This window comes from Felis catus, chromosome A2 (assembly GCF_018350175.1).
Source record: "Felis catus isolate Fca126 chromosome A2, F.catus_Fca126_mat1.0, whole genome shotgun sequence".
Classification (NCBI taxonomy): domain Eukaryota; kingdom Metazoa; phylum Chordata; class Mammalia; order Carnivora; family Felidae; genus Felis; species Felis catus.
This window is the reverse complement of record NC_058369.1, coordinates 164047681-164075257: the sequence shown is the minus strand read 5'-3', so window position 1 is coordinate 164075257 and position 27577 is coordinate 164047681. Positions and strand designations below refer to the sequence as shown.

At 48.7% G+C, this 27577-nt stretch overlaps 1 protein-coding gene across 23 annotated transcripts in view; it reads left to right on the top strand.

Moving 5' to 3' along the window:
* Positions 1-27577, top strand: part of KMT2C (lysine methyltransferase 2C) — a 285648-nt gene that overhangs the window by 254835 nt on the left and 3236 nt on the right. For 13 of the 23 annotated variants that reach the window (XM_023250762.2, XM_023250761.2, XM_045053043.1 and 10 more), the window contains 18 exons: positions 64-296; positions 2779-4449; positions 8878-9090; positions 9780-9944; positions 11373-11514; positions 11662-11809; positions 13365-13543; positions 13724-13860; positions 14675-14924; positions 15937-16070; positions 16512-16619; positions 18005-19124; positions 20046-20182; positions 21458-21600; positions 21868-22036; positions 26260-26376; positions 26736-26809; positions 27061-27169. In XM_023250762.2, the coding sequence (XP_023106530.2) occupies positions 64-296; positions 2779-4449; positions 8878-9090; positions 9780-9944; positions 11373-11514; positions 11662-11809; positions 13365-13543; positions 13724-13860; positions 14675-14924; positions 15937-16070; positions 16512-16619; positions 18005-19124; positions 20046-20182; positions 21458-21600; positions 21868-22036; positions 26260-26376; positions 26736-26809; positions 27061-27169 (5249 nt within the window). The remainder of the gene's footprint in view (positions 1-63; positions 297-2778; positions 4450-8877; positions 9091-9779; positions 9945-11372; positions 11515-11661; positions 11810-13364; positions 13544-13723; positions 13861-14674; positions 14925-15936; positions 16071-16511; positions 16620-18004; positions 19125-20045; positions 20183-21457; positions 21601-21867; positions 22037-26259; positions 26377-26735; positions 26810-27060; positions 27170-27577) is intronic. The other 10 variants (XM_045053060.1, XM_045053059.1, XM_045053046.1 and 7 more) reach the window with 6 other exon arrangements.

Sequence of the window (27577 nt, the reverse complement as noted above, 5' to 3'; positions counted from 1 at the left end):
GACTTTCATATTGTTGGATTCTTTAGAAAATTAACACAGACGAATTTTTCGTTTTTCCTTTAGATGATTCACAACGTAAACAGTATGAAGAATGGCTTCAGGAGACCCAACAGCTTCTTCAGATGCAGCAGAAATATCTCGAAGAACAAATTGGCGCGCACAGAAAGTCTAAGAAGGCCCTTTCCGCGAAACAACGGACTGCAAAGAAAGCAGGGCGGGAATTTCCAGAAGAGGATGCGGAACAACTCAAGCATGTTACGGAACAGCAGAGCATGGTTCAGAAACAGCTAGAACAGGTAGTTGGAAGCATTCTTGTGGTTCTCTTTCATGGGATGTTTTTCTTGTTTCTTCTCGATATCTTGGTCTTAAAGTACATCGGTATATCTCGTGTAAATGAAAGACTCATTCCTCAGAAACGAAACCGTTTTGCTGTTACCTTCCATTGTAAACCAGATGTTTCTCAAAATGTTCATACTGAAATAACAATTATGCTTAAAAAGAAATAAAAATTTAAAATTTTTATTTAAAATAAAACAGCGTTCAAAATGGGTTAAGAGCCCACTGCTAGTAATTACCCAAGTGAATTAAAAACTTAGGTTTACGTAAAAACCTATATACAAATACTAATAGCAGCTGTGTTAATAGTCACTAAAAACTGAGAACACTCAAGTATCCTGTAGTGATGAACAGTTGGACAAAATGTGGTATGTCCATACACTGGAATGTTACACAGCAGTAAAGAAGAACAAACTTGATATAGAAGAACCTGGATGGATCTCAAGGGCCTTGTGCTGAGTGAAAGAAGCTAATCCAGGGAGATTATGTGCAGATTCCATTTACATAACACTCTGAAAATGACAAAATTACAGGATGGATGACAGTTTAGGGGGTGCCAGGGCTTAAGGGTGGGGGAAGGAGAGTTTGACGACAAAGGGGAGGCATGAGGGCATCTTCTAGGGTGACAGAACTCTTCTGTATCTTGATGGTGGCGATGGCTACAATAATCTCTGCGTGCGATAAAGTTCATAGAATTGTACACCAGAAAAGTCAGTTTTACTTTTATCAATTTAATTTTTTTTAATAAAATTGAAAAGTAATCCAGATGTTAATAGGAGAAAGAGTAGACTCACTTAATAAAAATCAGAGCGCTGTCAGTGTAGTGAACACTCTGGTAAACACATTCACATACGTTGTCTTCTTTAACCTTGTCTACAACTTTTTGAGGAAGCTAGTATTGTCACCGTTTTACACGGGCAAAGTCTGGTGAGTCGTCAGAGAGGTAGGTGACATGTTGGCTCCTAGCTGATTATCGGGTTAGGGGTTTGGGGCCCAGATGTCTCGTCTCCAAGCTTCAGCTACCACAAGAATGTGCCAACAGTAAGGTGATTGTAACATGATCCGTATTGTTTAAAATTAGGACAGTTCTAGAGCGGGAGGGGGGTTCTCTCAAAATTTCCTCTCTGGGTCCTTGTTTATTGCAAGTGAAATTCTTACAACGATAGGTGTTTCTTGCAAAGTATTTTTAGCACTTTCATTGCCTTCTGGTGTCTTCCTATAAATTCCTTATGATGAGGGCCTAGCTTTTGCATATCCATGACCAAATCCTATTGAGAAGCTAATACTGTACTTGGGAAATGAAACACATCATCTGTTACTGTAGAGTTGCCAGCAGTCCAGTGTAATCTCGTTAAGATCAGCGATTGAGGATAACGTGTTGAAGAGTATTTTAAAATGTCATGGGAAAGGCACAGATGACCTCCTTTCTGTATTCCAGCTAATGCTCTAGGTACGTTCCATGTACTGCTGCCCCACCAGGCCCGTGGTACTTCCCCAGTTCTAGCCAGTCGTTGGTCAGGAGAGAAGAAAATGTTAGCACTACGGGCCCTGGAGACCCACCAAAACCCTTATGTGCAGAGAACGTGCTAGTCTGTCTGGGAAACCGAAGACAATAAGTTGAAAACATTTAGAACCACTGGGCTCGGTGTACTGTGTAATATGCATCTAAAATTGGATGGTTCCAGAGGACACGTGTAGCCCCTGGCATCACTGCCTGCCCTTCCTAAGCAAGGTGCACCTCGGGGCCTGGGTTACATCTTTAACTGCAAATGGTCTGTAGCATCTGGCACGTCGGGGCACAGGGGTCTTGGAATGAGTTCGATGACACAAGCCAGTCATTATATCAGGAGCCTGTTAGGGACCATTCAAAGTATTCCCTCGACGTTTTGGATATTTTTTAGAAATATGTTATTCCTTAAATTCAAAGGGTTTTACCCACCCGATCTTTTTTAACCTGGAGGGGAGGGTGGGTGTGGTGCCCTGCCGTTATTTCACACATTTCACAGTGTCTTCCCACCTGTGTGATTTGATGCACTTCAGAAATGAAATCTTATTGAAATGGTTACAGCTTCAGTTAAATCTTGGTCATTCCAACCTTGTGGATTAATGTACCTTATAAGACTTGTATCTTACCTTTTGATGTGTGGCTCAGATAGTTTATGACTCTCATAGTAAGAGTTTTAAGATATGTCTTTCCAGAAACATATTTTGAATTTGTTTTGGGGACATCCTATCCTATCTAACGAAGTTTCACAGGTGACTTTAGGAAAATCGTGTTGTTAAAAAGATTGGCCGTCCTTGGTGCTGATCGGTCTGATATTTTGCGATTCTTGCCTCTGTAAGATCTAGCTGCCTTACGTATAACCCCCACCATAATCCTCAGCCAGTGCTTTGGTTTGATACCTGTGGAATAAACGAGTAGGCCTCGCTTTATCATTCCAGATCCGCAAACAGCAGAAGGAGCATGCCGAGTTGATAGAAGATTATCGGATCAAGCAGCAGCAGCAGCAGCAGCAGTGCGCCATGGCGCCGCCTCCCGTGATGCCAGGGGTCCCGCCCCAGCCACCCCTGGTTCCGGGTGCCACCCCAGCTGCCATGAGCCAGCCCAGCTTCCCCATGGTGCCTCAGCAGCTGCAGCACCAGCAGCACGCGGTGATTTCTGGTCACTCCAGCCCTGCGAGAATGCCCGGTTTGCCGGCGTGGCAGCCTGCCAGTGCTCCTGCCCACCTCCCCCTCAATCCTGCCAGGATCCAGCCTCCCGTTGCCCAGTTACCAATAAGAACTTGCACGCCGGCGCCAGGGACGGTGTCCAGTGCAAATCCCCAGAGTGGACCGCCCCCACGGGTGGAGTTTGACGACAACAACCCCTTCAGTGAGAGTTTCCAGGAACGAGAGCGGAAAGAACGTTTACGAGAACAGCAGGAAAGACAGCGAATCCAGCTCATGCAAGAGGTGGACAGGCAACGGGCTCTGCAGCAGGGGGTGGGGGTGCCGCCGCATGGCCCCATGCGGTCCCAGCTTCCGTTCTACAGCTCCGACCTGCCTTGTGACTTTACCCAGCCGCCACGGCCCCTTCAGCAGTCTCCGCAACACCAACAGCAGATGGGGCAGAGCGTCCAACAGGGATCTCTTAATTCCCCTCCCACCCCAACGTTCATGCAAACCAGTGAGCGAAGGCAGATAGGGCCTCCCTCGTTCGTTCCGGACTCGCCGTCAGTTCCTGGCGGAAGCCCCGGCTTCCATTCTGTTAAGCAGGTACACGGAGGTCTTTCTGGGGCCAGCTTCCAGCAGTCCCCAGCGAGGCCTCCTTTTGCACCTGCATTACCCGCGGCACCCGCAGTAGCTAGTGGCAGTCTCCCGTGTGGCCAAGACCCTGCCGCAGCCCACGGACAGAGTCACCCAGGGTCGACCCAGTCGCTCATTCAGTTGTATTCTGACATAATCCCAGAAGAAAAGGGGAAAAAGAAAAGAACAAGAAAGAAGAAGAAAGACGATGATGTGGAATCCACCAAGGCACCATCCACTCCCCACTCAGATATAACTGCTCCCCCCACCCCGAGTATCTCAGAAACTACCTCCACGCCCACCGTGAACACACCCGGCGAGCTTCCTCAGCAAGGAGAACCCGAGTTGGTGGAACCCGTCTGCCCGTCGACTCCCGACACGGCCGCCGGCCAGCTGTGCGCAGAGTTAGAAAGCAGGCTGCCCCAGAGTGAGTTAGCTCAGGGAGCTCCAAACCGACCCGCCTTCGCGGAGGCGGAGGCGGAAAAGCACTCCGTGGAAACCCCTGCCTCCACGGAAGAGGTGGCGCTGGAGACCGCCGAGCCCCAGCAGTGCCCCGGCCAAGACGGGCCTGACCTGGAGGAACGAGCCGGAAATAAGGTCGAGGAGAAAGCCGGGGCCGGTCCTGTCTCCTCAGGGCAGAGCCCTCCCCCTCCTGCCGGGGCCCCTGCTGCCAAAGGAGATTCGGGCAACGAGCTTCTGAAGCATCTGCTGAAAAATAAAAAGTCATCTTCCCTTTTGAGTCAAAAGCCTGAAGGCAGCTTTTGTTCGGAAGATGCGTGTACGAAGGATCACAAAGTGGTTGAGAGGCAGAACCCAGTCGAAGGATTGGTAAGTGTGCTCCGTGAGAATCCCGGCTTGCGTTTTCCCCTCTCGTTTTAAATCACAGTCACGACACATTGGTGCCAACCACTATATTAATTCCAACGTGGTTCTGCAACTTTCTTCTCTAAGAGGACAAATTTCAGTTTTGTTGTTTCTACCTCTATGGAGCCCAAGTTTTGACTCACGCCCATAACCTATATTAAGTAATAACTTACTTTTTTTTTTTTTATCAAAGACCTATACTAATGCACTTCATATGTAACATGTGTCTCATTAGTGCCACATTGAGTTTCGAACTAAAGCAAAAAGTGGATGTCAATGTCTTTATTGCAAATAGGTATGCAGTTTCTGTTAACCTCTTTGAAATACAGAAGATCGCTCCTGCACCCCTGTCAATACCCTTGGGAGCCCTCAGGGGTAACTCATATTGGGTATCCATTGTGTTGCAGTGTATTAATACTTGATGTCACACAAGTGGAATCTTCCACAGAGATATTTTATCTTTATAGTTTCCCACGTATCAAAATTCTGCCCTTTCCAAGCTACAAAACATTGAGTTTGCGTGTGCGTGTGTGTGTGTGTGTGTGTGTGTGTGTGTGTGTGTGTGTGTGCGCGTGTGTGTAGGTTCTTTGTGAATGTACCTTTTGCAGGATTCCATCCCTTGCGTTTCAGTGAACTTGCTTGAGCTCTTTCCCAAATGGGGGCTTCTGGGTCCTAAGAGTTGGTCAGCTTCGAATGCTCTTGCTTCCTTATCTTTCAGAAGCTGCATTGCCATTACTGTGTATTCAGAAAGCTTTCCCTACAGTGTTTCTCAGTTGGGATTTTACAGTTTTCATTTTTTAATTGAATGGGGTGAAGTGGTATATTTAGTTTAGATTTTCAATTTTAAGGTTGTTAATGAAGCCATTCTTTTTGCAAGTGTTTTGGCTTTGTGTTTTCTCTTGTCTGACAATTTTGTCGAGATTGAGTGTTGGCCTGATGGATTCGGGTAATTTTTGTAAATGTGAGTGGTAATATTTTTCCAGTCCTGTTTGTCCCCAACCAAATATGCCCAGTGTGTAGCCACTTTCTCTGCTGCGTCCTGTGCCCCTAGGAGCCCTGAGCTCCTTGCAGAGTCCCCGAAAGCTCTTGCTGACTTCATGCTTCCCTGTATGGTCATATGCTGCTGTTTCTGCCTACTTCTCTCTTGTCTTTTTTTTAATATCTGGTCAGGGTCTACTTTTCTTTTAAAACTGGGTACTAGAATCATCTTCTCCAGACCTTTCTCAGTTCAGCCATTCTCAAATATGTGTCAGTGGCCATGTGCTCACACAGTAGTCTCTATACTACCACTTAAATAACTTCTTGGAGGGCCTAGGGCGTATCTTGACCACCTTTAGATTCTCAGTACTTAGCACATAGTAAGTACTTAGTGTATTGAATTGAAGCTAAGTCCTAATACTGATGATTCTAGGTTTAAAAACCGTAGAGGATGTTAGGATAGAAAAAGGAGTGAGATCAGTCCTGTGTGTATAAATGCTAGGTCTGTGTCACACGGTTTCCTATCCATTTGGGAGGGTGGCAGGGGGTAGAGGTGCCACCTTACCGGGGCTCATGATGCCTTACCGTATCCCAGGCAGGTGGCCTGTGCTGAGCGCTTGCCAGAAGATGACATTTAGTCACGTGGCGGGAACACTTACTGTCCCCATTTCACAAACGGTGAAATCCATGTCCTTTGTAGTCGCACGGAGGGCAAAGTTGTCGCGGCAGTAGTTGGACGGACCCGCTTTCCCTCCGTGCTGTCTGTTCCTTCACACACAAATTGGGGTTGGGAGAAGAGCACCCTCCCAGTTGCCATTCAGCCCTGGAGCCTTCCTGGAGAGTGTACGAGGTTACTCCTCAGCCGGCATGAAGATCACGCGTCATCACTTAGCGGGAGTGTGGTCTAGGGGGGTTCAGCCCTTCTGTACCGTGGTTTCGTCACCTGGACACAGGAGGAATAATGCTGTTCCCTACTTAGTAGGGTTAGCAGGGGATTAATGGAGATAAAACACACTGTGCTGGTAGTGGTAGTAAAAGGTGCATATCTTTGACCTGCCAATTCCATATTTAAGAACCTGGCATAAGGAAGATAAAATGCTGAAATATGCAAAGATGTAACCACCTGAATAGCTAATGTCCTGTCTCTACTAATAGAGAGAAAAAAAGAAAGAATTTAAGAGAAAGAAAATAAATTTAAATAATTATTTCTTTTTTTGTTAATTTTTTTCATGTTTAGTTTTGTGTGTGAGAGAGAGAGAGAGAGAGAGAGAGAGAACAGCGGGGGAGGGACAGAAAGAGGGAGGCACAGAATCCAAAGCAGGCTGTAGGCTCTGAACTGTCAGCATAGAGCCCGATGTGGGGCTTGAACTCAAGACCACGAGTTCATGACCTGAGCCGAAGTCAGATGCTCAACCAGCTAAGTCACCCAGGTGCCCCTTAAATAGTATCTATAAAGCTATATCTGAATGAGATTTTTGTGGGGTTTTTTTGCAGACATTAAAATTTATGCTATATAAGAATACTTAATGTCATGGGAAACAACACGTCAAGCCACTAAAATAAAAGAATGTGTGTCCATTGTGTTTTTAACACAATGTGTGTAGCCATAGGTAAAAGGTTGAACACAGATATATTAAAATACTAACTTTTTATCTCAGGCAGACATTTGGATGATTTTTAATCTTTTGTGCTCTCCTATAATTAGAAGTTTTCTTTGAAATGTAGTAATACCTGCTTCTAAGGGTAATTGTGAGGCTTAGAGATAATGTCTGCAAAGCACTTAAAGTGCATGACCAATCCACACTTAATAAGCAACTATGTTATTAATGTCTTAAGAGCCAGTAAGAAATTCTTAGGTCCTTGCTACTCAGAGTGCAACGCTGGGGACCAGTAGCATTGCCCTTGTGAGGGATGCAACTTCTTACTCTCCAGCACAGACTTCCCAATCAGAATATGTTTTTAAATAAGATCCCACTTGATTCCTACGCATATGGATATGGAGAGACCCAATTCTAGGCCTGTGGTTCTTGAACCTTGACTATATCAGCATCCCCTGAAGAGCTTGTTGGAACACAGGGTGCTGGACCTCAGTCCCAGAGTTCCTGGTGCAGTGGGTCTGTGGTGGGACCGGGGAATCTGCATCTCTAACCAGCCCCAGCTGGCCCTCCTTTTCCTGTCTGGGAACTACTCTTTGAGAACCATCGATCTCCCCCTGGGATGGGTAGTCTGAGTCTGCTTAGACCTTTTACCCTTTCTTTTTTGAGCTTAGAGTGATGTTTCCATTTTCAAGTGGTTGAAAAAAAAAATCTAAAAAAGAGAACTGTTTCACAACAGGTGACCATTATATGAAATTTAAGTTCAGTTTCCATGAACTTAAAAAGTTTTATTGGAACACGGCCATGCTTGTTCATTTCGGAGCGTTCTGTGGCTGCTTTGGAGTGCCCAGGCAGAAAGTTGACTCACTACAGCAGGCACTACATGGACTGCGGAGCCTGAAATATTTACTGGTTGGCTCTTTGCAGAAAAACGTTGCCACGCATGCTCTAAGCCATTCGGAGTAAAACTGGAAACTAGAATTTTCAAACCCGCGAAGATTCCGTGCAGAATGCGTGAAAAGTCTAGCAACTGTAGCTGCCTATATAGCAAAGTATAGCTATGAAGTTTAGAAATAATGGCCCCTAAAAAAATCCCCACCGTTTTTTAGGTATTTTTAGGTATATAAAAGCCTCTTCAAGAACTGGTTTATTCTCACTTCTTAGCCATTAAGTAAAGACAAAAGAAGAAAAAGGGTTTATTTGCTATCATACAGGTCCTTTTTCACTGGCTGTAAGCACGTGGTAGTCACTAGTCAGTCGCATTAACGATCGGGAGCTGATTTGGATGACCAGCGTTGTTTGTTTTTACTGATCTGAGGCCAGCCATTCGTCTCAGCCCGGGTGCACAGGCTCTGGAGCTTGTCCGTGGTTTCTGCAGACCTTGTGTTTCCCCCATCCCTAAGGGAACCCAAAATAAGTCTCAGCCCACTCCGCAGAGGCCAGCACAGCCGTGTGGCTAAGAGCGCGCCTTGCCCCAGAGCTGCCAGAGAGCAGGGACGGGGAGCCCCGGGCGGCGCCGGCACCCGTGGGGTCCGGCCGAGGAGGGACGCCGGCTCCGCGAGGGAAAGGAGCCACCCTTAAGCATCCCGCCTTTTCTTCAAGCTTTGTGGCTCGCCAGTGGCCATACTTGAGAATAACGTTTGAAAACGGGGATGGCATCTCAGAAAACAGACCATCTGATGCCGCTGCCTTTCCTCAACTTTCAGTGCCCCTGTGAGGAGGGCACTAGGGTGTCCTAGGGTGGAACCGGGTTGGCGGGAACTGCTCAGTCGAACACGTGAATGTTGTACTTACCTCTTAACCTTTCCAATCACGTCAGCAAACTCTGGGGGCTCAGATGCAAGGTGGTTTTGGATGTGGCAGCAACCCCTTGCCAAAAACGGATGGAGGAAGTGAGACCAAGAAACCGCGAAGCAAACGGACTCAGAGGGTGGGGGAGAAGGCCGCACCGCGCTCGAAGAAAAGGCGGAAGGACGAAGAGGAGAAACGCGCCTTGTCCTCTGCCACCGACACCTTTACGCACCTGAAGCAGGTGAGTCGCTCGTAGCCACTTCTTGGGAAAATGTGAAGAAGTGAGGCGTCACATGCGTGTTCAGCCCTGTGAAACTGAAACCTTATCACCGTATTTCCTAATTAAAGTAGTGACAGGGATAAGAGATGTGTCACCAAGGAGTCTAGTAGATTTCCTAGTTGGAAGCAAAAGCGCGCGCCCAAAAGTTACGGTGGAGATAGGTGGACTGGTAGCTGACGGTCCAGCTTTCCAAACTGTGTTCAGAAGCGGCCTCGGGACCAAGAACGACCGTCTGTGTCACTTGTGACTCTGAACGCAAGGCAACGCGGCTGCTGGGCTCCCCTAGTGAACTCTATTCTTACACCTTTGTAGTTGTTACAGAAGGTGGGAGACAGCCACTACGAGTGCTCCTGGGGGCCCCCGGCCTCCCTTCACGCCCCGATTCTTGCCGAGCAGACATAAGGAATGTGCTTTTTTTGTCGGCTGCCTGGCAGTGTCCCTTTAAGGCAGATCAGAATAAAGCTCATTTTTAAATATATCTCAGAGATTCTGTGGTCTCTCTCACTTACTCTAACATTGTGATACTTGAAATTTTTAAGTCTCATTTTTCTCAAGCCTTGTTTGACTAAGTTGCCTCGGGTCTTAGAAAAGTTGAGAAGCACTCTGTTTTGTTGACCGTGTACATTACTCTTCAATGTGTTTTTTAATAGCAGCTCTCTCTGCTCCCTCTAATGGAACCAATCATTGGAGTGAACTTTGCGCACTTTCTTCCTTATGGCAGTGGCCAATTTAATAGTGGGAACCGACTTCTAGGAACTTTTGGCAGTGCTACCCTTGAAGGGGTTTCGGATTACTATTCTCAGTTGATCTACAAGGTATGTTTCCTCGCCAAGGTCTTACCTTGCTTCCTCTTTGGATACCATATCAGAATTGGTAGAGCTTGTCTTGTTTTCCGGCTAATCTTCGAGTTTCATTTCAACTTTGGTTCAGCTAAAAGGTTAAAATTTCACTGGATGAAGAGTCTCTAACATAAACATTTGCAATTTTACCTAGGTAAGAGTTCAAATAGTGAAGAAATCCATTATGTGTTTCCACGGTAGAGAAAATAGCTATTTTCCCATAACCTTTGTTAACTCTTAAGGTGAATCCAAATTCATAGTAAACAGAATAAAAATGCAGTTAGCAATTTTCCCTGAAAAATGAAAAAATCTAAAAATGTATTTTGTCTAATAATTGAGGTACTAATTACAAGTAGACATTAATTCTTACACTACTAAAATATCTAACTCAAATTGATCTTTTGGTATTAATTATTTTAGCAACATTTTTATAGCCTCAGTAGACATTCTTTACTTCACATCTGACTTGTGTAAAATGATCTTTTTGCAGAAATATTTGAGAGTATCATCATTTTTCTGGAGGGCTTCTCTTCTTACTTTAGTATTAAAGTCATTCTCTTGTGACGCTCCGTTTATTATCATTGTTGGCCTTTCTCTTCAGTCAGAGCCTGTCCTCTTATAAATGCTTCTCTTCCAATACAAGCTGTTCTCCAACACAACTTCATTACCTTCACGAAATCCCAGATCTTTGCGAGATTTGGAATTTCACCTTGCCCTTCATTTTCATAGTGTTATTGGTAGATTCCAGCAATCCCTGAGAGACTGATCAATCAATCAACAAATGACAAATTGATGACAAATGCAAAGCAGAGAGAAGTGTTTGGAGGGAGATCCATTTGTTAATTATTTAGACATTTAGAGTTATTGTTACGACTTTTGCTTCTTATAGAGGTTTTGGACAGTCAAGATGCTAATATTGAGGCTATGAGTTGTAATTAGAGGATTAAGACCACAAATTCTCAAGTTTGTTTGTTTTTTTTAATAGAACTGGGGCGTATCTTAATGAAAATTGAATAAAGGAATTTTTGAGAACTTTTTACAATTTATTGCTTGAATTTTAAAGCTGTCTTTCACTGGCTATAACAATGAAATTTAAAAAGGGATGTATAGAATAGAATAATGTAACTTTGCTTCCTAATTTCAAGGCTTGAATACTCAAGCGGGGCAAAGTAAGCAAATAGATAATCTGTCCATACCGTCATGAGTATTTCTTCCACCACAAAACCTCCTGGCCTCGTACGTTTACTCTTTCTTCTTGCTGTGCGTTTAGGAATGAAGATCCATCCCGATAACATTTCTGTAGCCTTGCTTCCATGTGCTAAAAATTCACAGAACTAAGTTTTAGCAAGGTCATGGCATATCTGCTCTGTAGCATATAATTTAAAATTTTTTGGTCTTCTGCAGCAGAATAATTTAAGTAATCCTCCAACACCCCCTGCCTCTCTTCCTCCTACACCACCTCCTATGGCTTGTCAGAAGATGGCAAATGGTTTTGCGACAACTGAAGAACTTGCTGGAAGAGCTGGCGTATTAATGAGCCACGAAGGTATGACGCTTGGTCTGCCCGTTGGCGCCTTTGAGGAGTGTGCCTTTGCCGGCTGTGTGTGGTGAAATGGCAGTCGAGTCGTCATGTTCCACCCATGTATCCGTTTGAACTGAACGTGTTTTTCCTTATGTGTGTTTGCTTTTCCAGTTACCAAAAGTCTAGGACCGAAAGCATTTCAGCTGCCCTTCAGACCACAAGACGACTTGTTAGCCAGAGCTATCGCTCAGGGCCCGAAGACCGTCGATGTGCCAGCCTCACTGCCGACACCGCCTCATAACAATCAGGAAGAATTAAGGTAGAGTTCCTGTCTTCTCACATACTCTTTAGTTACTTCATTTAAAAAAAAATATATATATATATATATATGTGCGTGTATATATATATATATATATATATATATATATATATATATATATATGTATGTACCTTTTTGGAATCATGTCTGTAGGGATAGCGTGTGACAACATTTAAGGGGTAAAATTTGGTGAGAAATTTTCTCCACATACTTTATGAAACGTTCTTACTATCAAATGTAATTAGTTTATGCATTGTTAAATTCCTAGATGGTATAGCAAGTTCAACAAATAATCAAATAGACGTTAAGGCAGTGGGAGTCTCCATGCAAAGTATTTCAGAGATCACTGTCATTCATGGATGTTTGCGGCTGTCCAAAATAAAAGAGCAGCAGTCACAGATATCAGAGACAGCTTTTGTGGAAGAGAATTTAAGAACCGTCTTGTCCAGAGTTTTGTAACTTCTTTGTCTCAGTTCTTTGGACCCGAGATTCTGTCTGGGGAGAATCCGCTTCCCTTAGTAGTTAACCCAACAAGTTAAATCCAAAAAGGCTCTTATGTACTTTGTCAACGATTCTCCCTTCCTTCCAAAATCTGGTAACCACCCTCTGTTTGTTGAGACATCATTCAGACTAACTCCCTGCTTTATTAGTGCTAAAACTATGGACCAAAGAGGAGTAATAAGTCTTCCAGATTTAGAATCCTGGTCTCCTCGTTTTCTTCTGCATCTTAACTGCTACAAATTGCCAGATTTCCAGGGAGCAGTTGTGGGAGGCAGCCTCATAGGTGTGTATGTTTGCTGCCCTGGGGTGAGGGATCTGCTCCACTCCTGGATTTTGCAGGGACTCCATCTGGAAGCCTCTCTCAGGTTTCCTCACAGTGCTCCTGCACACATCCTCCCTCCACACGACAGCATCTCTCCTGGGGGACCAGTGGGAGACCCCAGATTTGGGAGGTATCCTACAGCATTAGCTTGAGGCTGCACTTACCCTCTGACCTCAGTTGCGCTGGTTAACCTCTAGCTTCCTGGGCTTGACCATTCTCTTCTTTTCACCATACTTGATCGGTTAAGAAAAGTAAAGGCTTATGACCACAGTGACCCAAGTTTCCCCCATGTTCCCGCTCTGCACATCGGCACAGCGGGCTCTGCGGGTGTGCCTGTGGGGCGTGTGGCCTGGTTCTTTCCTTTCCCTCGGCAGACTGCTCCCACAGTCTCCGGGATCTGGAACTTGGCAGAGGTAGGAGTATCCGTCCTTTCTCTGCCAGGTTGTAACCTGAACGTTAAATCTTTTGTTAGCGGGTCTTGAAATCTAGATTCTGGAGCTTCAGTCAGACGAAACCTACCACTTAAGTTGAATGTATTTCTTGTATCTTTTTCCGGGAGATTTCTCGCTTGGCCCTGAACCTGTTCGTTGCCTTCTTACATTATTGCCTTTATCCGAAGGACTCTTACAGTCATGCTCGCGGGTGGGGCTGGGTCGGTGCAGGAAGCCCCCACCTTCACCCCGCCATGGTGGGTTTGCACATGTCGGCGTGTCGTGTTTGTCCTCCTCTCAGGATACAGGATCACGCTGGTGGTCGGGACACTCCTGACAGTTTCGTTCCGTCGTCCTCTCCTGAGAGTGTGGTTGGGATGGACGTGAGCAGATACCCAGATTTGTCGTCGGTCAAAGAGGAGCCCCCGGAGCCTGTGCCATCCCCCATCATCCCGATCCTTCCTAGCAGTACTGGCAAAGGTAGGGGAGTACTCAGCCGCGTTGTTTCTCCACCAGTGTGGCAGTTGACTGATGTCCACCTTTGGGCTCTCAAGAGCATTAACACTCAACCCACCTTTCCTTCCTTCCTCCCTCCCTCCCTTCTTTCCCTCTCTCCCCTTTTCCTCCTTCCTTCCCCACCCCCCCCACCCCCCCTTTAAGGTTTGGAATCTAGAAGGAATGACATCAAGACTGAGCCTGGCACTTTATTTTTCACACCGCCTTTTGGTTCCTCTCCAAACGGTCCCAGATCGGGTCTTATATCTGTGGCAATTACTCTGCATCCTACAGCTGCTGAGGTGAGGAGGAAGCAACTTTTTCACGTTGGAAACTCTGTCCCTGTCTTTAAAGGTGTGTCAGGTGGCTGACAACAAGGCGTGTGCAGCAGGGTCATGAGGACAGAAGCTCAGAGTTAGGTGTAGGGTCAGTAGTCACCGTAGCCGTCTAGGCTGCTTCCGAGCGCCACGGCGGGCTCGCCGGAGCCAGGGCAGAACGAAGCTCGCGTTCTCGTGTTTTTATTAAAGCGTGTGCACTGGAGAGAGAAACCTTTTGATGAGCACACATATGAGATGAAGCAGTGAGAAGGCATTTTATCAACAACAGAGGTTTTGGCAGCCGCTGCTGTCGAATACTACTAAATTGCCGAGAATCTCTCTCTCTCTCATCAATTGTGAGGATGTTGGCAGCCACACTGAGCCCAGTGATAGGCCGTGTTGGCCACCGACAGAACCTGGTGCTGGTGTGACTGCGCCCATCCCCGTGGGCTGTCGCAGAGCCGGGCAGAGACCACGCCCAGGAAGTTTCTGCCCAGCTGTGAGAACCGACAGGGTCTAGCTCCCTCCTGGTGGTGGCGGTCGGTGCTCGTGCAAATACTTAACATTAGCTGGGATCCCTGTGTGAGGATTTCCCTTTAGACAGGTGTTCTTGGGATGCTGCGCCATTCAAATGACTTCTTCCCCGAGACTCTTAAGCCTACGTAGACGTGCTTGGGTTTGCTCGCACTTTACCACTGTACGCGTCCCACGGCTGGCAGCCACGGAAGGATGCAGTTGGCTTCCGTGGCTCGCCGTTGCCCTCGGTGGGGGTGACGCAGCGTTCACGCCTCTGTTTCAGAACATTAGCAGCGTCGTGGCTGCGTTTTCCGACCTTCTCCACGTCCGAGTTCCTAACAGCTATGAGGTCAGTAATGGTCCAGATGTTCCATCCGTGGGTTTGGTCAGTAGCCACAGAGTAAACCCAGGCTTGGAGTGTCGACAGCATATATTTCTTCGTGGGCCTCCGCCAGGATCTGCAAACCCTCCCAGATCAGCCAGCTCTTACCGGCTGAAGCCGCCCAGCGTGCCGTTCCGTCCAGCGAGCGATGGTGAGCTGCTCTGCGTCCCGTTGACCTCGAGTTCGCCCTTGAGTCCCGGGTTAAGCTGGTTCTCGTTAAAATCCCACTTTAGTTTTTAACAACTACCAGGTGACGTGTTGGTGTGTGGTCCTGGGTAAATTAACCGTCCGCGGGCGTTCTGTCGTCTGTGGCGTGCTGGCCTCAGCGCTCTGGGATGGACGTCCTGTCACGTCGTCCCCCAGGAGGTGCTGGGACGGCAGCTCCCCGAGCGCCCGCCGCACCGACCGCCGCTTCCCCTGTCGCGCACGCGGCTGGCGTCGGCAGCGTGTCCCCTCTTCCCTCCGCCCCCCGTGAGGCCTCTTCCCGTGGCCGTGCTGGCACCTGCCGGCTCCTCAGACCTGCCCAGCTCCCCTGCGCCGTCCCCCTTACCCCGGTGCCTCGGAATCTTGTCCGTCCCCGCCCCCACAACCTGGCAGCTTCCGCGCGGGCCTCCTCTGGGAACCCCAAGGGTGGTCTGTGTGGGGTCTTTGAACTCCCGGCCTCCGCCTGCTTCTCTCACACTCCGGTCCCCTGTTCTCCCTTTCTGCCTTCACGCCCTGCATGAACGCTGTGCTCCGAGCGTGCCCGGCCTGCATCCCCACGTCTTTATCTGGGCCCTGGGACTCTGCTCACCCCTCTGTGACTTCGCACATCAAACTTAGCCGCCTACCTGTGCCTCTTCATCCTTCATAGAACATTTGTCATCGTCTTAACCCTCAAGCAAAAGTAGTACCCACCTCCCCTACCCCCACCTCACACGTAGGGTGGATATTAACCCAGCATGGTGCATCGCTTTTTTCTCGTGCTCGCACGTTCGAGCGGTTCCCCGGCTGCTTGAGAGTACGTGTGCTCCTGTAATACGTGTCCTGTAACCACTCGAAAAGGATGATAGAAGGGAAGTTAAGTGAGCCGCGTTGTGGGTTGGTACAGTGCAGTTTTACACCTTGTACCACATCGTGTTATTGGTCACCTGTGATCACCAATGAAAGACTCCTGCATTTAGGTCTTTCTGGATATAAGGATTCCGGTATTGCAGAAGGCGCGGCCCTCAGACCACAGTGGTGCTGTCACTGTAAAGTGGTTATTCTTGGAGGCGGCGTGAGGAAATCTTTCAGAGATCTCGCCTTCGTGAACAAGGTACTTCAGCATTCCTTCTGACCCCACCACCCGCCTCCACCGAAAGGGTCCCACATGCTGCTTTTTCGCTCCTGTGTCCGCAAGAGTCCTCCTGTGGGGTCTCCATGGGACCCACATTCTGGGAAGTAGCCTCAGCACGTGCCGGACATGCTTTAGGTTAAAACCAAATAGCTACCGTGGACTCTCCGGTTGGATACTATGAGAACAGCATATTTCTAAAAAGAGTGAATATGGATCATCGAGTTTATTTTCGTAAATTTATTTTCTCTTTGGCTAAATTTTTAGATGCCAGGTATTGGTGTGTGGTTTTTTTTTTTTTTACTTTTAGGACAGAGAGCTGTTTTCACTTTTAACGTAGCATAAAAACCAACAATGCACAGACCTTGTTTTTACGAAATTTTGATTTGTTGAGATCCTTACACATTTCTCTTTGCTTTTCAGGATTCCCGAGAAAGCTCCCACAGAGTCGAGAAGGACATTGTCTTCTGTAGTAATAACTGCTTCGTTCTTTATGCCTCATCCACACAAGCAAAAAACTCAGAAAGCAAGGTAAAATTAGGCTGGTGTCTGTCAGTGAACAAGGTATAGCGAGTGACTTCCGTGCTTTTGGGTTACGTTAATGAACAGAACAGGTTCATAGCTCTCTGCGTGCAGGAAATCGAGGGAGATGTGCTGCAGGTGGAGGCAGGGAGGCCCGTGCTGTTTCAGAGAAATGCCGCTTCCACGATGAGGGGCGTAGGCTTGAATTCTATCTTGAAAGTTCAGAATTGACTAAAACACTAATAGTCATACAGCCTTTAGTTTTACTTCTTTAATTAAAAATATCTTAATTGAATTACAACAATAATTACAACTCGTATTGATCTTACCCTGACGGGAAAACCTGTTCATAAACACAATTTAAATCTCCTCGTGTATTTTGGGGAGAAAGCATCGTGTTCACGTCGTGGTGGAGATGGTCTCCTTTACTTGCCTCTGTGTGACTGAAGTGTATCTGAGTGTATGGCTGATGCGGGGAACCGTCCTTAACCATTCATGCTGAAGGAAGCCTTCCCGTGAGGTGGTGCTGACAGCCCGTCCTGCAGATCACTGTTCTGTCTTTGCTGGAAGAAGGTTCTGGAGACTCTTATTTTTGTAACAGGCAGTAGTCTCCAGTATAATGAAATCAAGCTATATGTCAAATAGGTTTAGACTTGAAATTGAAATACGTCAGCCTCTATAAGAAGAGGAGTTGGTTTTTTACCAGATAATTTTTTAATTTGGTGCGCTGTTCCTGCCTGCTTCTGGAGTTACGGGAGGGAGGTGTGTCTCTTCAGATACCTGGCTGGGGGCCGGGGGGAGGTGAGAAGAGGGGAGCCCCGTGGGTCGGGGGTGAGACCGCGTCCCCGGGGAAAAAGTCCTGGGGCGTCTCTCTGAGCTCACCTCTTCAGGCAGCGGGGTCGGAGCCGGGCAGCCGTGGAGAAGAGTGACGTGTGACGTGAGGGCAGGGACTGCTGCCCCTTCGTTCACATCTGTGCCGATTAGTTCAACCTAAGGTCAGCAGTCAGGAAGTTCAGAGAGTGCAGAGAAGCTCAGAGAAGGTCACGTTCCCAAGTTCTTGTTTGGTTTAACAAAAGACACTGGTCCATTGTACGAATTAGCTAGCCCTTCTTCAGCGTGGAAATTTCTGGGTCTCTCCTGGGTAGACAGGAGTGTCCGAGAAGGTGTAGGAGCAGAATGTTCTCCAGAGATAACGGCTTTGTCCAGCAGGCCAGAGGAGGGACCCCCAGCACTGTCCTGACCTCATCAACGCCCTCGGGGTTGGGCGGCCGCTTCTGCTGTGCGCGAACCCCTCACGCTCGCTCAGAGAGCCTTTCCCTGCCCCCCGGGCCCAGGCCCCGTGAAAGCCTGCCGCTCGGCTTCTTGCTCTAGAGCTGCTCTTGTTTCCTGTGCAGGAATCCGCCCCTCCGTTGCCACAGTCGCCTGTAAGAGAGACGCCTTCCAAAGCGTTTCACCAGTACAGTAACAACATCTCCACCTTGGACGTGCACTGCCTCCCGCAGCTCCAGGAAGAAGCTTCTCCCCCCGCGTCACCCCCCATCACTTTCCCTCCGGCTTTTGAAGCAGCCAAAGTAGAGGCCAAGCCAGACGAGCTTAAGGTGACAGTCAAGTTAAAGCCTCGGCTAAGAACTGTCCACGGTGGGTTTGAAGATTGTAGGCCGATTAATAAAAAGTGGAGAGGGATGAAATGGAAGAAGTGGAGCATCCACATTGTAATCCCCAAGGGGACATTCAAACCCCCTTGTGAGGATGAAATCGACGAGTTTTTGAAGAAGCTGGGCACGTCCCTTAAGCCTGACCCTGTGCCCAAAGACTATCGGAAGTGTTGCTTTTGCCACGAAGAGGGTGATGGATTGACCGACGGACCGGCAAGACTGCTCAACCTTGACTTGGACGTGTGGGTCCACCTGAACTGTGCGCTGTGGTCCACGGAGGTCTATGAGACCCAGGCCGGGGCCTTGATAAACGTGGAGCTGGCGCTGAGGAGGGGCCTGCAGATGAAGTGCGTCTTCTGCCATAAAATGGGCGCCACCAGCGGATGCCACAGATTTCGGTGCGCCAACATTTACCACTTCACTTGCGCCATTAAAGCACAATGCATGTTTTTTAAGGATAAAACGATGCTGTGTCCCGTGCACAAACCAAAGGGAATTCACGAGCAGGAGCTGAGTTACTTCGCGGTCTTCAGACGGGTCTACGTTCAACGCGACGAGGTGCGACAGATCGCTAGCATCGTGCAGCGCGGAGAGCGGGACCACACCTTCCGCGTCGGAAGCCTCATCTTCCACACGATCGGCCAGCTGCTCCCACAGCAGATGCAGGCGTTCCATTCCCCCAAGGCGCTCTTCCCCGTGGGCTACGAGGCCAGCCGCTTGTACTGGAGCACCCGCTACGCCAACAGGCGCTGCCGCTACCTGTGCTCCATCGAGGAGAAGGAGGGGCGCCCGGTGTTCGTCATCCGAATCGTGGAGCAAGGCCACGAAGACCTGGTCCTGAGCGACTCCTCCCCTAAAGGTAACGTCGCGCTCGTGTGCCCCGCAGAGACGGGTCGCGCCCGGGTTCCCGTGTGCTGTCTCGTGCTTGCCTCAGACCACCTCAGCACAGATGTGGGGTTTTCACGGACACGTGCAAATCTTCGCTTCTTTGAGGTATTGCACCTGCTGTCCTCGCCGTGCCACTTTCCTGAAGCTACTCAAAATCAGAGCATGTGTTTGAACACGCAGTTAGTTGATAAACCGGTGATTTGTACGCAAAGATTGCCTGTTGTTTGCACTGGGGCCTTCCGGGTCAGAGGGCGGGAGCCATATTCAAAGCATCTTCTGTACGTTGGCTTGTACGAGTAGCGTCAGACGTTAAACATATTAGCAGCGAGCAATTAGACGCTTAATTTTGACCATTGCGTGAAACCTAAGCGGTCATTTTATTGATGCAGAAAGTACTGGGAATTGCTTTTTTTTTTCCCAGCGATTTTTATAAAAATGTATGAAAATGCCCTGAAGATAATTCTAGTGGAAATACCAATTTCCTCTTCTAATTTAAATCTGAGAAAAAAGAAATGTATTTCTATACACTGCTAATTAGACTAATCATTTAAAAATTTAAAGTTACGTGCCTAGTATGAAGATGAACGAACTTCTTGCATGAATTTGTTACATTAAACTTTCTTTCCACTTTCACTGTTTAAGTTCCTAAATGTGACACATTCCTCCCCCCAAAATTTCCTAAAGTCTTTGACATAAACTGCCACCTGACCAGCGGATAATACCAGGTTCGTCGGGTCACTGCCTCCAAGGCCTTACGTGGAAACCGGGACGTCTTGGAGGCTCAGTCTTCATTTTGCTCCGGTTTTCGACTTTATCCCGTTTTCCTCTCTGTTGAGCGGAGAGCAAGTTTGTTGTAAACAGTTTTGTTTTTGTTTGTTTTGGCCACATGTAGGTGTTTGGGATAAAATTTTGGAGCCCGTGGCGTGTGTGAGAAAACAGTCTGAAATGCTCCAGCTCTTTCCAGCATATTTAAAGGGAGAAGACCTGTTTGGCCTAACGGTGTCCGCGGTGGTGCGGATCGCGGAGTCCGTGAGTATCTCGGGCGAGATGGGGCGTCAGATCACCTTTCTGGTTGCGCGTGGTGTTCCTTGGGGGGGACCGTTTTAACACGAGCCGTCACGGTCCTGATACTTTGAGGTCGTGCTCTGCCTGTGCATTCGCTCCCGCCTCTGTTCGTGTCTCTCGAGGCACCCGCGACGCATCGGAAAACCTCAGTGAATGTTCGTGGTCACTCCGCGAGGTGGCTCACAACTTTCAGGGTCTCTTCAAGGGCACGGGCAAGGCAGGGGCAAGGATGGAGCGTTGTTTTGTATTCAGGCAGCGCTGGGTGGGGGAGGGGACCCTCGTCCCCTCTGCTTCCTCGCGTTTCCCTGCACTTAGCAATGTTGGTGTGCCCAGTCCCCGACGCCGGGGTGCTGGTGGCCACGTTCCTGCCCCATGCCAGGGCCAGTCACCAGAGGGCAGTTGGATTGCAGGAGCACCAGGGCGTCCCTGACATGTCTTTGCAATCTTTTAGGATTACAAGCCTGTTTGCCAGTGAGTCTACACAATGCTTTTGGGAAACTGCATGATTATAAGGCAGTATTTTGAATAAGAAAAAATCATCGATGTTCGTGGGTTTTGTTTTGGTTGCAGTTTTGGTTTTTTGGAGAAGCAGGGGACACCCCAAAAGCCGCCGAGTTATGTGCCCACATTCTTGCTTCGGTAGAAGCAAGGGCTCTAAACGATGCATGGGTTTCAGGTCTGTAGAGAAATATGTTCACAAGTAATAAATTCTAGAAAAGACTTTTACCATAAAATTATTTTACGAGTAAATTTCTTAGGGTACCACCTACACTCTCAGGGAATTGAGTGTGATAACTCGTGTAAGAAGTGAGAAATCAAGAAAGTAGACCTTACAAAATGTTGTTTAACTGTATTTACTTTTAAAACTCCAAACGAAGATCTAAAAGTTGAAAGAACGAAGTCGTGAAGTAGTCCGCTCCCCACGCGTGGGCCGGAACAGTCAGATCCAAAAACCGGGCACGTGTGTTGGCTGGCGTGTGGTTGTTCCGTGGGTTAATACTTGTCTTCAGGGAGCGTTCGCCAGGGTTTACTAAGGTCTGAAACGTGTGTGTTAACAACGAAACACATCCAAGTGCGGGCTGCTGTGTTAACACCAGCTAGAGGACCGTTTTGTGAACCGGGAGTACGTCGACCGGTTATTTCCGCAGAAGTTCAAGCTGAGCCGTCCTTTGGCCAGCTCGCCGTGGCCTGCGGTCTCGACCAGTAAACGAACCCTCCGTCTGTTCTGTTCCTTTTCAGCTGCCTGGGGTTGAGGCGTGTGAAAACTACACCTTCCGCTACGGCCGCAACCCTCTCATGGAGCTTCCTCTTGCCGTTAACCCCACAGGCTGCGCCCGATCGGAACCTAAAATGAGTGCCCATGTCAAGAGGTTTGTGTTAAGGTATTTTCTTTTAACTTCACATAGTACAGCCCAGGGTTTCTAGGCGCATTAGTGGTTTCTGTGCTTGACTTGTCCGCTGCTTACAAACCCTGCTGTCTCTGGCTGTGTCTGTGCCGACCGCATCAGAGAACCCGCCGTGTGGCTCTGCTAGGCGGCTTTCCATGTGCGTTCTCGTCAGTAAGAACTTGAACCGACGGGCTTGGCGTCATTCGGAGATGTCTTCAGTTCTCCTTTTATTTCTTCCTGCTGACGTGCCGCTGCGTGCAGACCTCACACCCTGAACAGCACCAGCACCTCCAAGTCCTTTCAGAGCACGGTCACCGGCGAGCTGAACGCGCCCTACAGCAAGCAGTTTGTGCACTCTAAGTCCTCGCAGTACCGGAAGATGAAGACCGAGTGGAAGTCCAACGTGTACCTGGCCCGGTCCCGCATCCAGGTGAGGGCGTAGTGTGCCGTCGGGGAGGGAGGGAGGACGCGGGTCCCGCGGCTGCAGGAGTGGAACCGCATCGCCACCACCCCGTCAGATCTCGTCGGTTGGTAACACTGGGGGACTCCGTGTGTCTCCTGGAGCACGATGCCCCCCCCCCCCCCCCGAAAGGAAGGGCCCCTGGGATCCTCGCCTGTGCGTCTCCATGAAAGCTCGTGGGAGGCAGGAGGCAGGTGGCGCTGTGCTTTGCACGTACGGATTCGTGGAGAGTTCACCAGGGCTACTGAGTACTCAGGAGAGATACAGATGAGTGTTTTCAAAAGGTGCTCCAGGTCGGGGACTTCTCTTTCGGAAGCCTCTTGGCAGGAAAGCCCCCGCGTGTGCTGGTGCGCACATTGTCGCATCTCCTCCAGAGAGAGCCGTCTGTAGGCCGAGCGTGTGAGTTGACATCTCTGGCCCATCCTTCCTGAGCCGCCTGCTCGGTGTCTCCCTCCCGATGTCCCCGGATGGGATTCCGAAGCTCCCGTTGCCCTAGAGCCGATCGTGTGCACGCTGTCCTCGTGCGCGCGGCTCGTGCGCCTGGGCCGCGGTAGGCCCGGGTCCAGAGTGTCGTCCGCTTTCGTTGCCTGTCCCCCCAGAAGAGCTCCCTCAGGTCCACTCTCTGGCTGTCACCCTGCTGTCACCTGCCACCCCGTCCCACCCACACCCAGTGTGAGCTCCTCAAAATAGGAATCTGACCTGTATTGCGCCGCGTAGACTCAGTGGGATTCTTGTTCCTTTGTTGGAACCTTTTTCCTCCTCTCGGGAAGATTTTAGGATCTTGTTGTTGTTCTTGGTATTTGGACATTTTACAAAAAATGTGGTTAGGTTTGGGTCATTTTTTAAAAAAAATTATTGCTGTTTCTCTTACCAGACCCTTTTTGACCTGGAACTTGTGGCCTTCGGTCTGGAAGTGTTTCTTCATTAATTCTTTCGCAAGTTCCTCTGTTTCTTTCTGTTTGAACCTGTAGACGGGTACTGGACCCATGAGATCCAAGATGTCACAGTGGGGACCCCAGACTAGCAGTGTCAGCTGAGGCCTCTGAGACCTGACAGTCTGGCCCCCGAGGTGGGGCCCCGGGTGATCAGTGCTAGCAAAGGCAGTGGAGAACTTCTGTCTCCACCAGCCCTCCTCCTTCCCTCTCTGGTTTTGGTTCCCTTGTCCTTGTTCTGTGACTTCTACTTTATCTACTGATCTTTCTTTTGTGTTAAAATTTTGTGCCTGAGATCTCTTTCTGCTCTTGATGTTTCTTTTTGATACTTGGTTTTCAAATTACAGATACGCTGTCTTTCCTTCCTGCTGTTGCCTCAAGAGCAGAGCGCCTCCAATTCCTGGGAAACCCAGTGGTCCACTCCCGGCGGTGTGTCCTTTCCATTTGAAACGTTCCCCAGTAGCCCACCCACTCTTACCGTTCCTCACGGTCGGTCTTACCCCCTCAGTGTCGTTTCCGTGATTTCTTACCTCGGTGTTGAGTCTGCACCACGTACTGTCCTAACAGTGCAGAAACATCCGGGCACAGATGTGCCGGTGGGGTCATTCAGCTACGCTTTCTGCAGCATCGTTGACGCGCCGGTCCTCCGAGGAACGTCTAGGGTGGCTGAGGGAGTGGTGTTTCATTCTAATGGCTGTGAGGTTCCACGATGCCCTTGAGCTGTAACTAATTCAACCGTCCCACAGCCGATAAACGTTTGCTTCGCTTACGGTTTTTCCCAAAACAGCAGTGCCACCAATCTCTCGTACCGAATACCCCCGCATATCGATAGATTCACTTCTTTGGAGAATATTCCCAAAAGTGAGAGGACTGTGTGAAAGGATACGTACTTTTCGTCTTGGGTTTTCTGAAAAGGCTGCAAATGCACATTTCTTCCAGTGCCCGGAAGGCGGTCTCCCTCCTTCCCTTCCCACCTGTAGTGCCACTGTCTTCTTACATTTCTGCCAGCCTGATACCCCTTCCTTAACTGCAGTTTCCAGCTGACGAATGAGCGCGTAGCTTTTCACGTTCGCCATTTGGATTTGCTCTTTTATAAATTACATACTCCCGTGTTTCCCGGTCCTTAAGAACTTGTGCTAACAGAGGAATTGCCCTATAAAACAGCCTTTGCCTGTTAGAAAGTAGGGTTTCTTTTTTCTTTAGAAACGTTTTAATTTTGAGGGGCAACTGGGTGGCTCAGTCAGTTGAGTGTCCGACTCTTGATTTCAGCTCAGGTCGTGATCTCACGGTTCATAAGTTTGAGCCCTGTGTCGGGCTCTGTGTTGACAGCATGCAGCCTGCTTGGATTCTCTGTCTGTCTCTCCCCCCCCTTCTCTCTCTCTCTCCCCCCCCCCTCCCCCGCCTTCCCCCACTTGCTCTCTGTCTCTCAAAATAAAAGTAAAGTTTAAAAAAGGTTGTAATTTTCACATAGTCAAATGTACATATTTTTCTATAGCTTCTAGTCTTGGTGAAGACAGTGGACTATGTTGTATATGTGGCTCTTAGGTATCTGTAGTTCAGAGATTTTTTATGTTTAAGACAATTTTATTTTCTTCCATTGAATAACGAGTTGAAGCACCATTTGGTAAATAATCCTCCCACATTACACTGATCATGATACCACCATACTGCTCACAACTATCACGCATTCAGTTTTCACATATGCACGGACCTACTGGGGATTCTCTGTTCTTTTTCATTGATCTCCCTGTCCTTTTTTTTTAAGTTTATTTAATATTTATTTATTTTTGAGAGAGAGAGACACACACACACACACACACACACACACACGCACAGAATCCGAAGTAGGCTCCAGGCTCTGAGCTGCCAGCACAGAGCCTGGTGCGGGACTCAAACTTAGGAACCACGGGATCATGACCCGAGCCGAAGTCAGACGCTTAACTGAGCCCCCCCCAGGCGCCCCTCCCTGTCCGCTCTCAAATGAAATTATATTGATCTGTATATGTGTTACTTTTTGTGTTCTGGTTCATTCACCTCAGACCTGGAATTGAACGGATAAATAGCGTAATTTTTTTTTTTTCACCAAAAGAGAATTCACACACCAAAGTGTCTAAGGCGCCTGGTACCGTGTGCCCCACTGTGGCCGCTGGATGTCGCTGCCCCTGGGGACCCTCCCAGTTAGCACATGCTCTTTCCCTACTCTGTTCCTGCTGTCTTCCGGCCAGTTTGAGCAGAGAAGGCAGACTCACGTCGGGACAAGAAAATGTCACATGTCCATAGAAATTGTCTGCATTTCTTTCAGTCTGTTATTTTTCCAGAATTTGTAATGCTGAAACCCTAAAACCGTGCATAATGGAATGTGATTTATTAGGCCCCTGGCATAGACACTGAACTGCCAAACGAGAGACCTGTTTCAGTGTTTTTAGCCAGTTCAGACTCCTGTACATTTCTCAGGACTCAAAACTTGAGGGGGGAAGATTCCCTTCTGGAAGAACTTGATGTCTTTCCACCTTTCCTCCTTCTCCTGCTTCTCCTTCTGCCCTGGCTCCCAGGAACTCCTCGCCAGATCTGCAACCCGACTGCAGTATTAATAACCCCTGTGATTAGTCCTATTTCTGATTGGTTAAGTTTACTGTACTGTCGTGCCCTTTTGGAAATGGTAACGGGAGAAAATGCATACCAGAAGCCGTCAGCGTGTTTAGTTGGTGGGATCTCAGCACGAATTACACGCAAGATAAGACGTCGGGCAGACTGTGGGCAGCCAGCGGTGCTAGTCTGTAAATATGTCTTAAGAATTCCGTGTGACGGGGCGCCTGGGTGGCTCAGTCGGTCAAGCGTCCAACTTTGGCCCGGGTCACGATCCCACCGCTGGTGAGTTGCGGCTCTCTGCTGACAGCTCAGAGCCTGGAGCCTGCTTCGGATTCTGTGTCTCCCTCTCTCTCTCTGCCCCTCCCCCCACTCACACTCTTGTCTCTCTCTCTCTCAAAAACTAAAAATGAAACATTAAAAAAAAAGAATTTCGTGTGAGGACACGAGACTGAGACAGGTAGTTGTGGCATTACTTTAAGTGGCAAGATTGTTTCATATGGAAGTATGTGTAGTCACTAGAAAAGAGCGCTTGAGTTCAGGCGAAGTCTTTAGCACTGCACTTAGGACGCGGTCTTTGTAGGAAAGGAAATGACCCGTTTGTTGTCCAGGAAGTTGAAGTGGTAACTGAGGTACGTGTACATACCTTTTCTTTTCCTTTTCTGCCTTCTGCAGGGGCTGGGCCTGTATGCTGCTAGAGACATCGAGAAGCACACCATGGTCATCGAGTACATCGGGACTATCATTCGAAACGAAGTTGCCAACAGAAAGGAGAAGCTGTACGAGTCTCAGGCAAGCGACCTCCTCTTCCCTGTCCCTGTGCTGAAAGCTGGAGACGCGGCCTAATCTGTCCTGCTACGTTCACTTTGGACCCCAAGGCACATCTGGACGTTCTTGTCTTTTCCTTGCTTTTTTCTGTCAGTCTTCCCTTACTCAGTTGGTGGTACTGTTTGCCTAGATAGACCTGTAGGTTAGTGAACCTGGCGTTGCCTCACGATCGTTGACGCACATTCACAGCACGCAAACAAATGTCAGCTGACCGGCTGCGTGCACGCACAGTGAGCGCGATCGGGCCGCGCTTCGCTTCCCCCCGACTCAGTCTCCCTGCGGTGAGCGTGCACGTGGAGAAGTTTCTGACTTTTCTCTTGCAGAACCGCGGCGTGTACATGTTCCGCATGGATAGTGACCACGTGATCGACGCGACGCTCACCGGAGGGCCTGCCAGGTGAGGCGAGGAGTCTGGTCCAGGAGGTGGGGCTCGCCGGGCCCCCTGAGCTCACGACAGCCTCCGCGATGAAACATTCAGGGCAGATAAGTTCGGGCAAGAATTTTGATCTAAAATTGTCTGATTGGTCTGTTCTATTGATGGGCAGGTAGAACTGTCTCAGGCACAAGTTTTCCCTAAGAACTGAAAGTTTTTGACGCTGCCTCCAGCTGTTTCCTAGTAAACAGTTTTCTGAAACGGTGGCTTTGCAGATACATCAACCATTCGTGTGCGCCTAACTGCGTGGCAGAAGTGGTGACTTTTGAGAGGGGACACAAAATTATCATCAGCTCCAACCGGAGGATCCAGAAGGGAGAGGAGGTAAGAGTGCGGGTCGTGTCTGCTCCGTCCTCATCCCCACACGGAGTTCCCTGCTTTGAACAGTCAGCCTGGCCCGTTGTTTTCCACAGTCTTTGCTGCTAGAGAAATTCTCCTCGTGGTAGGTCAGAGGCTGCCACCCTGTCACTTCACCCAGGGACATTCGAGCGCCACCTTCCTCCTCATGGAAGCATTGCAGTGTTTGAGGCCAGCTCCTCCCGATTCCCTCACGCTGTGCTCCCCAAACTCCACATCCCCGCATCGCCCGCCTGGCATCATTTTCCCGTGTCTTACCCCCCTGGTCACAGTTGGGCAACGTCCCTCTCCTTAAAGATTTTACCTGTCATCGAACTGATGTCTGAGGAAATGGGATCGTGGCCTCCGGGAACGTTACGGCTCACAGGAGGCCAC